The sequence below is a fragment of the Epinephelus lanceolatus genome, chromosome 21 (assembly GCF_041903045.1).
Source record: "Epinephelus lanceolatus isolate andai-2023 chromosome 21, ASM4190304v1, whole genome shotgun sequence".
NCBI classification, from domain to species: domain Eukaryota; kingdom Metazoa; phylum Chordata; class Actinopteri; order Perciformes; family Serranidae; genus Epinephelus; species Epinephelus lanceolatus.
The window spans coordinates 36,102,504-36,115,374 of NC_135754.1; the positions used below are offsets into that span (position 1 = coordinate 36,102,504).

General features: G+C 43.1%; 1 protein-coding gene across 2 annotated transcripts in view; it reads right to left on the minus strand.

Moving 5' to 3' along the window:
* grid1b (glutamate receptor, ionotropic, delta 1b) overlaps window positions 1–12,871 on the minus strand; it is an 860,177-nt gene that overhangs the window by 121,210 nt on the left and 726,096 nt on the right. For both annotated transcript variants that reach the window (XM_033611152.2, XM_033611151.2), the window contains exon 6: window positions 6,309–6,482. In XM_033611152.2, the coding sequence (XP_033467043.1) occupies window positions 6,309–6,482 (174 nt within the window). The remainder of the gene's footprint in view (window positions 1–6,308; window positions 6,483–12,871) is intronic.

Here is a 12,871-nt window from a genome sequence, read left to right on the forward strand (position 1 = left end):
AGACAGATGAGGTCAGATAGACCTATGGCCACCAAAAACTAATCAGTTCAAGTGAACATTTGTGCCAAATTTGAAGAAATTTCCTCAAACTGTTCTTGAGATTTTGCATTCCCAAAAATCAAATGAGATGGATGCAAGGTCATGGCAGCTTTGACTGTTGACCTATGACCACCAAAATCTGAGCAGTTCGGTATTAAGTCCAAGTGAACGTTTGTGCCACATTTGAAGAAATACCTTTGAGGCATTCTTGAGATATCATGCTTACAAGGATGGTACAAACATACGTAAGGACAGACAACCCGAAAACATAATACCTCCGGCCACAGCTATCGCGGGCGTGGAGGCATAAAAATGATAAAGGCTGACAGAAACCTCAACACTGTGCTACCTGCTTCTTCTTCGTCTTCTTCTTCTTCTTCTTCTTGACTACACAAAACATTCATGCCATTCATTGTTTTCAGCCTCCACTCCACCAGTAAGACGAAAAGCAGAGACTGAAGGAGTGAAGACGTCTCTGGTTTGATTCCAGACAGTCACTGCTCATATTAAACTTGATCATTTTCAGCTTTAGTTCCTGGAAAATGTTTCTGTCCTGTAAATCTGATCTGTTCCCTGAACAGAGTGAATGTCTCCATCCAGACAACCTGCTGACAGCGTCTGACGACTGGACGCTCTCTGTCCTCTGTCAGGGAAGGAGCCGGGGGGCGAATGACATCAGTGAACATTTAACCCTGTTTTGCATGAATTATTGAGACAAATGTCCTCCTCTACCTGTCTCCCCGAGGGCCTCAGGTGAGGACTGAGAGGTTTAACAAAGGTCAAGGAGAAGGAGAAGACAGGTGAGAGACAGATGGAGGACAGGGAGACATGAGGTGGGAATGTTTAGGTGGTGCGGAGAGAAGATGGCTGTATAGAGAGGAAAGAAACATAAGCAGGTGAAAACAGGAAAAAGAAGAGCAGGGGAGGAAAAGGAATAAAAGGAAAAGATGGAAATGAGAGATAAAGAGACTGAAAATAAGAAAACAACGTCAACAGGACAAGCTACAGAACATCCAGCTTAATACTGAAGGTAGAGTGAGCAGCATTTTCCTGATAAACAATGTACCATCTCATACAGTTGTAATCCCTCTCAATCATCACTTATGACATGCTGAAGGTGTGTGGTGGCATATTTCTCTGCCTGTGTCTTCTTATTATGCTACGTCCTGTACGTTTCTCGGCATCAGCCTTCAGTCACTGATGTGTAGCCCCCAGCCAATAACAGCAGGCAGGATATGAGGTTGGGACTCTGTAAAAATGTAGCCGCCAGGTGATTATAGGGAGGGAGGAGGGGCATTAGCGGCAACAATGAAATTAAGGGGCCGAAAGACAGAGTGGGGTGGGAGGGGTGGTGGTTCCAACAACCATGGACTTTCACCCTAGAGACAGATTTTCGCTTCCCATATGATTCTAAAGCCAAACCCTGTTCTTTTTTCCTAACCTCAACCATGTGTGTTTGTAGTGCTTTTATTGTGAAAGAGACTGCATGCAAACTGTACATTTCCTGTAAAAACGGAAGCGTATTTTGAAAACAGACAATGCATGTAACAGGCTGAAGTTGACACGGCGTCCCAGAGCGTCAACAACCAACACACCCAGGGTACCTTGGACGTCACACTTCAATGTGAGATGTTTTGGGAGGTTTTGACCTTCAACCACTAAAATCTTATCAGTTCATAATTGAGTCCAGGTGGACGTTTGTGCCAAATTTGAGGAAACTCCTTCAAGGCCTTCTTGAGATATTGCATTCATGAGAAGAGGCAGTGATATTAAGCACAAAGTCACGAAAAATTATCTTGTTTTGATGCGAGTTCGTCAAACAGATAGTCGTTTTTAATATTTTTCTTGAGGCTGTTATGTGTGATGTATTTGAAAATAAAATTGCAATATGCCCAGGATCTTATTTTGCTACTCTACCCTTTGTATCAGGATACTCAGTGCCAAATGTCATACTTGTTTGACTATTTATGCCACCCTTGCATTTACATCATTTTGACAGAAAGATGTCCCAAAAATAGGGTTTTCGGCCCCTGAGACCAAACGGCCCCAAGTTTAAGGTGCTCGTTATCAACTCATGGTGGTTTGAGGTATATACAGTCTAACAGGAAATAATAGCAAAAAAACATAGCAGAAAACATGATAAGGGGTGGACCTGTCTCCTGGCCTACATGGGATGAAGAGACAACCCAAAAACATAATGCCTCTGGCCACGACTGCAAGTAGGACAGAGGCATAGAAAGGTGAAAATTGGAAGGAGGAAGATACACTAGAAGCAGTGCGACGATAAAGAGATGGAAAGATGTGTGTGTGTGTATGTGCGTGTGTGAGAGAGAGAGAGAGAGAGAGAGAGAAAGACCTCTGGGTTGTGATGTCAGACATCTTGTAGAAAACGACTCGTCTCCGCAAATGTCAAAACAAGACCAAAAAAACCTGCAGTATTTTTGGATGTGAATTACAGTAATCATTCTGTTTGCTGTCTGTAGATGTCAGCCACTCTTCACTGTGATATTTCATAACTGCGAATAAAAGTCAACACAAGTGTGTGTGTGTGTGTGTGTGTGTCTGACAGTGTGTATTTTGTGCTTTCACACCTGCCCTGTTTGGTCCGGTTCAGTTGAACTCAAGTTCATTTGTCCCCTCACTGCGGTTCGTTTGTGCAGGTGTGAACACACCAAAACAACCGGACTGAGACCTTCTTGAAGAGGTGGTCTCAGTCCGGTTACAAACGAACTCTGGTGCGGTTGGTTTGTGGTGAGAAGGTGTTCCGACCTGGATGTGAAGCAACTGCAGTCACATGACACATTGTTTGGGTTAAACATGAGCATGTTACAGTCCTGGAGGATTATTAATGTGCACCTCCTCCTGTACTGCCTTAATATGCACATTCAGCACATCCAATGCATCAAAACATTGTTTTCTAGTTGGAGCCGCGCCTCGTTTTCAAACTGTATGGTTTGACTAAAATGAACAATGACAGCAATATAGTCCACGATGAGCAGCGCTAAAATCAACCTGCGTAGTTGTCCCTCCATTGTGACATTAGAAAGTGTCACGTTTATCTTGCAAGTGTACTCTTCTTCAATGTTTGCTTTACTTCCTGGATTTTTCCCACATGGAAATTCTGACCAATCAAGAGCAGCTTTCTCACACAAGGCATTTGATCTGGTCCTCTTATAAATGCTGCCGTGAGAACACGAACCAACTCTAGGCAATTATACAACTTTGGAACAACATGAGTCCCTGATTCAGTTCAGTTTGAACATATTGAAGCCATGAACTGTGTGAAAGCTTAAACACATAGAAACACATCTGCAGGTACGATGAGGAGCATGTTCTGTCTCCTCTCAGCGATACAGCTGTCTGAGACCTTGTGCGTCCTCATGTAACATCCAGCTGATATTTGAACACTGAGATTTGTTCTGACGGCCTCGGCGCACTCCTGTACTGTACGTGCACGGTGTGTTTGTGCTTGTGTGGGTGGGTGAATTTATGAATGTGCTCATGACTTTAGGGTGTGTATGTGTGTATGATTTGCCGCTCCCTGGGCTCCACACTATGGACGCCCGAGGCTCCGACAGAGATCGGATGAGTCAAATGCAGATTTGTTTAAACCTACAGACGGACTGTGACTCACTTACTGCAGGAGAAAGTATCAAAGAAACAGACGGAGAAATCTTTCCCTCCTGTCCTCAGATTCTTTTTCCTTCAGTTAATAATTTGGACCCTCTGATTATTTAATTTGTCTCCTCAAATTAATAATTTGTGCCTTTGAATAAATTGTGGCCTCAAACTATTTAATGTATTCCCTGGAGCATTCATTCAGTGGCTGTCTGTTACGAACCAATTTAATGTGGGACCCAGCTTCAGTATGTGAATCTTCATGTGAAGCTATTAAACAGAACTGTTATCTTTGTCATATTCTTTGGTGAAGGACTTTCTGTCCTCCAAAAGACCCACTGAAGGGGACAAATTAAAATATTTCACAGAGGGATGTTAGTGATTCGAGGACACAGATTATTCTGAACAAATTGAAATTCCAAACTGGAGGTAATAATCTCTTAAAAATTGTCCTCTGGACTCCGTGAACTTTCCAATTAAAGATAAAATCAGTTTTTCAAACCGCATTTTTTGAACATCCACTTTTTCTACTAGACATAACATCAAGCTACAACATGAGATGTGGAGCGATGGAGCACTGAACAAAATCCGTACGTGAAGTAGTCTTGGCGAGAAGAGGAAACTTTCTGCCGTGAACATAAACTGTACATAAAGATGGACGACACGTCTCCATTTTCTCCCACTTAACAAAAATGACGCGAAGATTTTCTGGATATGGCTTTAGATTTAGTCTAATGTTGTGTTCACCCTGGGCACAAATAAAACAATTCACATGAATAAATTACATGTAAGGTCAATGTAAAGATGCGATTAGATGCAGTTTCCCTCCTGGTGGTGTGATGGTCCACGCTAACGACACGAAATCCGAGTTAAGCAGCGCAAATTAAGCGGGTAGAGCGATTTCACGTCATGTTTGTTGAAAAATCTGAAATTTACTTACAGCACAGCTACACTCACAGATAACTGAGCCTCCTACCTGCCTGTCAAACACCATCAACCCACAAACCTTCTCCAGTCCGGACTGAGTGGAGTCCTGCGGGGTGAAGCTGTGAAGGCTGCGAGCGGAGCTAGCTGCTAACAGCCACCGCTGCAACTAACAAACTCCACAAATCCATTCTGCAGCTCCACCATCCACAGTCAGACACACACGGCAGATTATTTACTGCTGGATTACAATTGTACATTTCATACGTACTGTATCATTAACGTTTCCAATGGTTTCCAATCTGATGTTTTTCACTGAGACATCGATGCTCTTGCAGTCAGAACTGTGCCTCCAAACCTGCGTGTTTCAAGTCAAAAAACGATCATTTTCTCACTGTAACTAAGTGTTTTTTGTGCAGGGATTGAAATCCTAAATCTGGTTTGCATTATATAAGTTTACATTTAAGGTGTCTTTGCAACATTTAATATGCTATTAATAAATGTATTCATTTATTTGGTATATTTCCAACACAATGGGCCCGTCCCAATACCCCCCCTTAGCCCTACCTCTACATTTGCGTGTTCCCATGAGGGGTAGTGGTGTCCCAATTCCTATTGTGTGTAGGGGTAGGGGGCATAACGAGGGGTAGTGGATATGAAACTAGCCCTTCGGAGCGAGGGATTTCAGATGCTGACTTGCCAGGGGTAGACGTCGCCATGGCTACCACCGAGCAAGAGACGGAAAAAAGTTCATACATAGCTAACGTTACTGTCGTCAAGTTGCTTGTTAGCTAGCTAGCTAGCTCACACTATCTGGCGTCTGTCATCTGTCTTGTTCTGCACAACTGTCTGACTTTTCACATTACGATAACACGCCAGCTAGCATAACTATGCTGCCTCGTAATATTAGCTGGTTAGCTAGCTAGCAGAAGTCCCCTGTCGTCTGTCGTTCATCAAACGAAGCATGATGAATGCGGCAAACGTGATCGGCAGGATGAATGAGACTCCATTGTAGATGCCGGTTGGAAATGTAGATGGTTCGCAGCTTCCTGTTTAAAATAGTTACATATGCGTGAATGTAACCGACGTGTCCCACTTCCTAGGGAAAGATTTCTACCCCTACCCCTCATTGCTTCATTTCGAGGGCCAAGGGGTAGTGGGCAAGGGGGGGTATTGGGATTGGGCCATTCTCACTCCGACCTCGTCACATGACCACATTTGGTTATGGACTTTCCACGTCCACATATGACGTCCAAGGTACCCTGGCTGTGTTGGTTGTTGCCGTTCTGGGACACCGTGTCAACTTCCTGTTACATGCATTGTCTGTTTTAAAAATAAACTTCTGTTTTCACAGGACATGTACAGTTTGCATACAGTCTCTGTCAAAATAAAAGCACTACATCAGTACAACACCTCTAATTGATATTTTATTCCTTCAACAACACACACATGTGGTTGGGTTTAGGAAAAAAGAACAGGGTTTTGCTTTAGACTCTTACAGGAAGTGAACACTGACCTCTCGGCAGTGGTTGTTGGACCCATCCACCACCCCTCCTGCCAGCCATACTCAGACTTTTGCCCCCTTAACTTACGTTTTTGTTCCGCTGCTAATTTTCAGACAACAGGGAATACTCAACCTGAAACTGGGTGAAACTCAACAAACACTCATCAGTCATCAACCCAGTGACAACAGGACGTCATGTTCATGTTAATGAGTAATCGTTTACCTCCAGGTTCTGCAGGTATCCCTCCTGTGGGTCACACAGCAGAGAGGAGATCCGGTGGTTGTGTCTCATACAGCGGGTGCTGCTGTCCCTCCACAAGGGGAAGATCTGCCGGATCACCGTCATGCGCCCCAGTGCACTGTGGGTAAGCTCCAGGATCTCTGTGTCGCTGATTTCCTGTGGAGAGTAATGGAGAGTTTACAGACCTCGCGTCGAAGACTGATTATTGTCTGACATTAGTTTCCTGAAATGCTGATTGTGCTGTGACGTGTGTGAACAGGTAAAGTTTGTGAAAACGTCAGTACAGCACCTGATGAGCAAAATAATATTCACTTCCTCCTCCATATTAATAAAGAGCAGCGACAGGGCAGTTTTCACACAGAAAAACAAACGGCAGCGTCGCAGCCGAACAGACTGCAGGATTCAAAGAGGCCATTAAAAAGCCTCCTTTATTGATGCACATGTTTAATTGCTTTGACGCGGAAAAACCCAATTATTTTCTGTGAGGTGTAATTATAGATAGCCTCAATCTAACTCTAAAAGCATAAAAATAATCTATGAATAATATTAGCTTTATTATGCTTTATAACACCAAATATAATTACAGTCCACAACTTAAACAAGAGTCCCCACTAATGACTCAGTTTGTTTTCTTCAGCCTAATAGAAAAGTCCACTTTGTTGCATTCCTGTATTTAGGCGCCTGCTATCCAATTAAAAGTGAGCGGGGCTTGTAAACAAAAGTCACCAGGATTTGCAGCTCATTTATTGGAGAGTTTTGAAAACATGTCATTCTGTCAGTTTAAAGGCTTTAAAGTCAAAACAGGTTTGACTCCCGCTCCTGTAATTGCAGCCGAGACATTAAGAATCTGTCCGCTGTGTTTGCCGAAAGGTGTTAACTTTTTCTTTTGTGTTGATTGTCAGTCCACGTTCATCAGACTCCAGAGATGACTCTCTCTTCTCATCCCAGCTCATCAAGTACAGCAGGTTTGCCAGTGGACCTACACGATCAAGGTGCTCTCCTGCATCAGTTTTGGACGTTCAGGGACGGTGTGTCAATTTCCGCTTCTCAGTGGTGTTTGGTAGTTAGGAAGGGCCCAAGTGCAAGATTTAGCATCTAAACTAGCTACGACAAGACACTGGACAACATCAACATATATACGACCCAGAAATCATGAGCACAAACCTGTATCTGAAAAATACCAAATGAAATAAGAATGACTTAATTCAATTAAATTCATTGTAATAGTTTATTTTATAGTTTATATAAGTAACATTTAATTTTATTGTAGAATAGACTGCTACTGATTCTTTCACAAAAAACAAAAAACATGGGGATTGGTTTGTCTTTATGACAGCAGATACAGCAGTTGGCCCCACGTTTTTAATTTAACATGAGTTCTTTAAACATGGCTGTCTACATTTACCCTAATGCTTGTTACATGCATTGTGTCTTTTCAAAATACACTTCTGTTCTCACCTGAAATGTACAGTTTCTGCTTCTTACATGCACACAGTTCTTTAGGTAAACCACTTCATTTTGGGGTTGACTTCCTTAAATAAGTGTTTCACCACTGTAAATATATTCTTTTCATAAACTGAGGTGTCTGTGCAGCAGGAAAATGCAAATACTTTTAAAACTGGTGTGAAATGACCAGAGAAAACAGAGAAAAAGGTCTATGGCAGTTACTCATGCCTCAGATATAGAAAATTAGGGCTGTACCACTGTTTAATAAGAATATTCGACAATTCGTTTTTTTCCCCTCCATATTAAGTTCTGAACGTAAGTGCTATATCATAGGCAACTGGACTTTCTTGAAGACGTTTCGATTCTCATCCAAGAAGCTTCTTCAGTTCTAAATGACTGGTACGAAGTTGCAGCCTATAAACCCGGTGTGGGTGTGAACCCCTGCAGAGTCGTAGGGGTCACGTGAGCTCTTAGTTTCAGAGTCGTTTAGGTCACAGTATGTTTGGCACAACGCAGGAGAGCCAGCTCCTTGGGTCAAGACTCGGCTATCCACTTACATCTACAGGAGAAGGGACACTCCTTTGAGGACAGCAACGTGCACATCTTGGCCACGAAGGAAAGATGGTTTGAAAGAGGAGTAAAAGAAGCCATCTACGTCAAGCTGGAACGACCATCGTTAAACAGAGGAGGTGTCACCCACCTACAATGCAGTCTTCACACCCATTCACCCCTGGTCCCACCTGACCCTAACGACTCACCTTGTGACCTTAACGACTCTGAAACTAAGAGCTCACGTGACCCCTACGACTCTGCAAGGGTTCCCATCCACACAGGGTTTATAGCCTGCAACTTCGTACCAGTCAACTGAAGAAGCTTCTCGGATGAGAGGCGAAGCGTCTTCAAGAAACGCAAGCAAGTCCAGTTGCCTACGATATTAGCACTTACAATTACCATGACCTGGATGACTGAGAATCTTCACAGACATTAAGTTCTGAAGTTTGAACGGGGCTCAGCAGGACGTTCAGTGTGACAATGGCATTCTTATACTACAGTAAACAAGCTAACGGTGCTAACGATGGATTGGAAATGTGCAACCACATTTTTTGCCAACACTAGATATGAAACAAAAGTCAGAGACTGTGTCGCATGAAGTATCTGTGAGCTGTAAATTCACCACTTCTATGCAGATGAGAGAAGATGTTATCTCAGAGCCTGACGGTGGAAAGTTTCTCCTTCATGTCTGCAGCTGTCTGTACCAAAGACTGTCTCACTCTTTATACTGCTGCTACTGCCTGGTACCTATCATCGTCACAAACGACATTAAAAATGGAACGACGTCAAGGACACACCGAATTAAGAAAAACAACAACAGTCTAACAGCATCGACGCTTAACATCAATTCACTGATCTTTGTCTGAAAGAAACTGCTCAGTGTTCGTTTTTTAACTTTCTACCAAACATGGACAAGATATACTGCCTTGAAAATTGGGCAATGATTGCGTTATACAATGAAAAACTCCAGAGAAGCTACTGGGATTATTTTTTCAAAAACCAGTTTATATTTTAATGCACTTCGTGTGCCGGGAGACACAAAGTAAACTGAAGAAAAAACTCAAAGTCGAGGTCAGAGCTCTGTGCAGGCGAGTCAACCTCTTCCACACCAAACTCAGAAAGACGTTTCTTTATAGAGCTGCCTTTGTGAACTAAACTGTGAGGACAGGTCTTATAATGTATCTAAAAACCATTAACATTGACCTTTATACAGCAGGTCATGATGAACCACTCACAGACTGAATATTAAGTCAGTGCTTCAGTTGCACCTTGTTCACTATTGCCTCTTTCCCACTGGACAAAAAGACTTCTAACAGCCATTAAAATCTGGCTTCTGTCTTTGTTAGGAAAGGTCACATTCTCAGGACAATCTTTAGTAGTCAAGGTATTTATCGGCTCCAGCTCCAATCGGCAGTGATGGAAACACAATGACAGATGTTTAGAAAGAACTGGGCACAGCGTAGGAGGCAGGGCCTTGTTAATTCCTTTAAAAGTTCCTCAGTGGTGCATAAAGCAAAAAAGTATGACTACCTGGTTAGAATGACCTGAATCTTCAACATCGTCGGGCCCTAGAGACTGAAGGGGAATAAAATGGTTTAATACTGCGGGTCTTCTAGACTTTAGAAATGTTATTTTGTTGGGATTGTGACGCTGAAAAAAATGCTGTGCCGTAAGACAAATTATCATATCGTATTGTATCGTATCCACTGATTTGCAGACGTCTGTTTCACAGTGTAATTTCAGGGGCCCAGTGGCATCATTTGGTGGACTCGGAAATTGCAATGCTATGATTCAGAAACCACCAAACCCTTTCAGTCCAGTACCTTTGGAACCAGCAGTGACCCTTCAGACATGGTACCTAGACCCTCGGTCTGTTCAGACAGTCCTCTTAAATGTGGGCGGGGTTGTTGTCACTCACTGCTCCGTCCAGCACTCGCTGTATTTCCTCATCAGCGGTGACACAGATGGAAGTCTGCACCTGGTTTATCGTCCACAGAACGAGGCTGCACGCCCACATTTTCACAACAAAATAGAACAGGCTGCAGTGAGAGTCTCTCTCCATGGGATATTTAAAAATAGCAGCTTTGTGCATTTAGTCCTTCTCAGGCAAGCTCAGGGGTTTAGTGTTGCTGTAGCCCACAGGAAGTGAGGATTAGAATATATGACCTTCACATAATCCGCTCCAAATTCATCTATATTTTTAAAGTCATTACTAAAAGTGTGTGTCATATAAAAACTAAAGTGATGCTCAAAGTTGTCACAGTGAAATTTAAGGTGTGCTGATGGATTCACGTCATCAACTCATGCATTGAGTAACATTACAAGTTAACGTTCCACCTTAAAAGTTGCCGGCAGTCGGCCCAGTGAATGAAGTTATTTTTTTCTCTTTCATTTTATAGTTGTAGTTTACTGATGTATGAACAGAGGTTACATAAAACCAGAGTGACCGTCCTCTGTGGAAACGAACAAAATGCATAACTGAACTGAACTGGACTGCTTGGTGGAAATGGGGCTTATGTCACACTGGTGTCAAAGCCTGGCACTGTTCCTCGGGACACTAATTTTTGCCCCTTTTCTGGCACAGTACAATGACACACGGCCACAAATTCCATCCGTCTTTGTCCAAGCAGGGCTCGAAAATTGTTTCACATCAGTGGGTTCTGAGTGGGAAAGACAGACTGAATCAGTAACAGATATAAAACGAAGAAGTAATCACCACATTTTCACTGGCCTCCGTCTGCTTTCCACCATTTATTAACCTGTTTTCCGCCACGTATCTGACATCCTGATGACACACCAGTAACAAAGAAACAGAAAGACTATTTCGCTGGGTATTTTTCTGGCAATAGGGAGCAGTCTGATGCCTAAAAATCTGCATATATGCGCTGATAATGCAGCAGAAAGAGCATATCTGAAGAATTTCCTGGATTTCAGGTGTGAGCTTTGAGGTTTTGGAAAACTAGACCGCATCCAGGTGAGATGAAACTCTGAAGACAGACAGGTTCCATTTTATTTCCCAGTGTTTGACAGTAACAGCTCCGCCTCTGGGGTTACAGGACACAGCTGTGCTGCGAGGACTCAATGAGAGACAAAATATTCAAACTACTTTCTGGCACTTGTCGACTGCAGAAGAGGAGAGGAGCTGGAATGGATGTGATATTACAGGGGGCCGTAATGACCTGCATTCAAGCACAGGCGGACTTAAGAGCGAACGGGAGGTGAGTGGAGGATCATGGGAGTCACTGAAAGGATCAGATAAGAGGTTTAGGCGGCAGTTATTTCGTGAGGTTAATGTAACCTTCAGGAAGAGGTGATGCTGTTAGGAGAGATGGGATCCTGATGGAGGACGCTCAGTGGGGACACTGTGTACACTTTACTGCAGCTTATTCAGAAGCAATGAGGCTTCAGGTAATAGAAAACATGGTGAGGAGGTGTTTATCATAAACTCGCTGTTAAGACATTATTATAAAACTGCTGGTAGACGATAAAAGTCTCCACCAGGCTTGTGTCTCATCACTAAAACAAAACTGTTGGACTGGACGGATTAAAGACGGAGATCTTCACCACTGATGGGATAAAAGATGTAAAGGTTGTCCTGAGGGCGGCACCAGATGGACGGTCGTGTTGTTTTCTAAAACTAAAGGGACATTTAAGGACACCTGAGACTTTGTCATTCCCCAACACATCCTCACTGTGACCTCGTCACATGTCCACGTTTGGTCATGGACTTTCCACGTCCACATATGACGTCCAAGGTACCCTGGGTGTGTTGGTTGTTGATGTTCTGGGACACCTTGTCAACTTCAGCCTGTCACATGCATTGTCTGTTTTCAAAATACACTTCTGTTTTTACAGGAAATGTACAGTTTGCATACAGTCTCTTTCAAAATAAAAGCACTACGTCGGTACAACACCATGAGTCGATTTTTTTTAATTCAACATGACATGCACATGGTTGGGTTTAGAAAAAAAAGAACAAGGTTTGGCTTCACAATCTCATGGGACACGACACCGCTCTCCCGTGTGAAAGTCGGTGTTTGTTGGATTCATTGTTTTCAATGGCCTCTATGCTGCTCTGTACTGTTTACTAACATGTTTTCTGCACTGCTGACATTGAACGTGATACATGCACAAAAAAAACCCCAAAACCCACACACAGAAAGGCATACTAGTTTACTGCAGAGTGGTGCGATGGGAGTCTATAACCTATTTTTAGCAGGTTTAATGGTGTTTAAACCCCCCTACATGTGCTAACTTGGGTGAAAATTAAATTACCAAACAATAATTTGGGGGCCCCTTACAGTAACTTTGAGGACCCCCTAGGGGTTGCAGACCCCCTGTTGAGGACCCAGATTGTAAAGTAATTAAACACAAGGCTGAGAAGCAGCCTTAAAGGGAAAGTGCACCCAAAAATTAAAATTCAGCCATTATCTACTCACCCATATGCCGAGGGAGGCTCAGGTGAAGTTTTAGAGTCCTCGCATCACTTGCAGAGATCCAAGGGGAGAGGAGGTAGCAACACAACTCCACCTAATGGAGGCTGACGG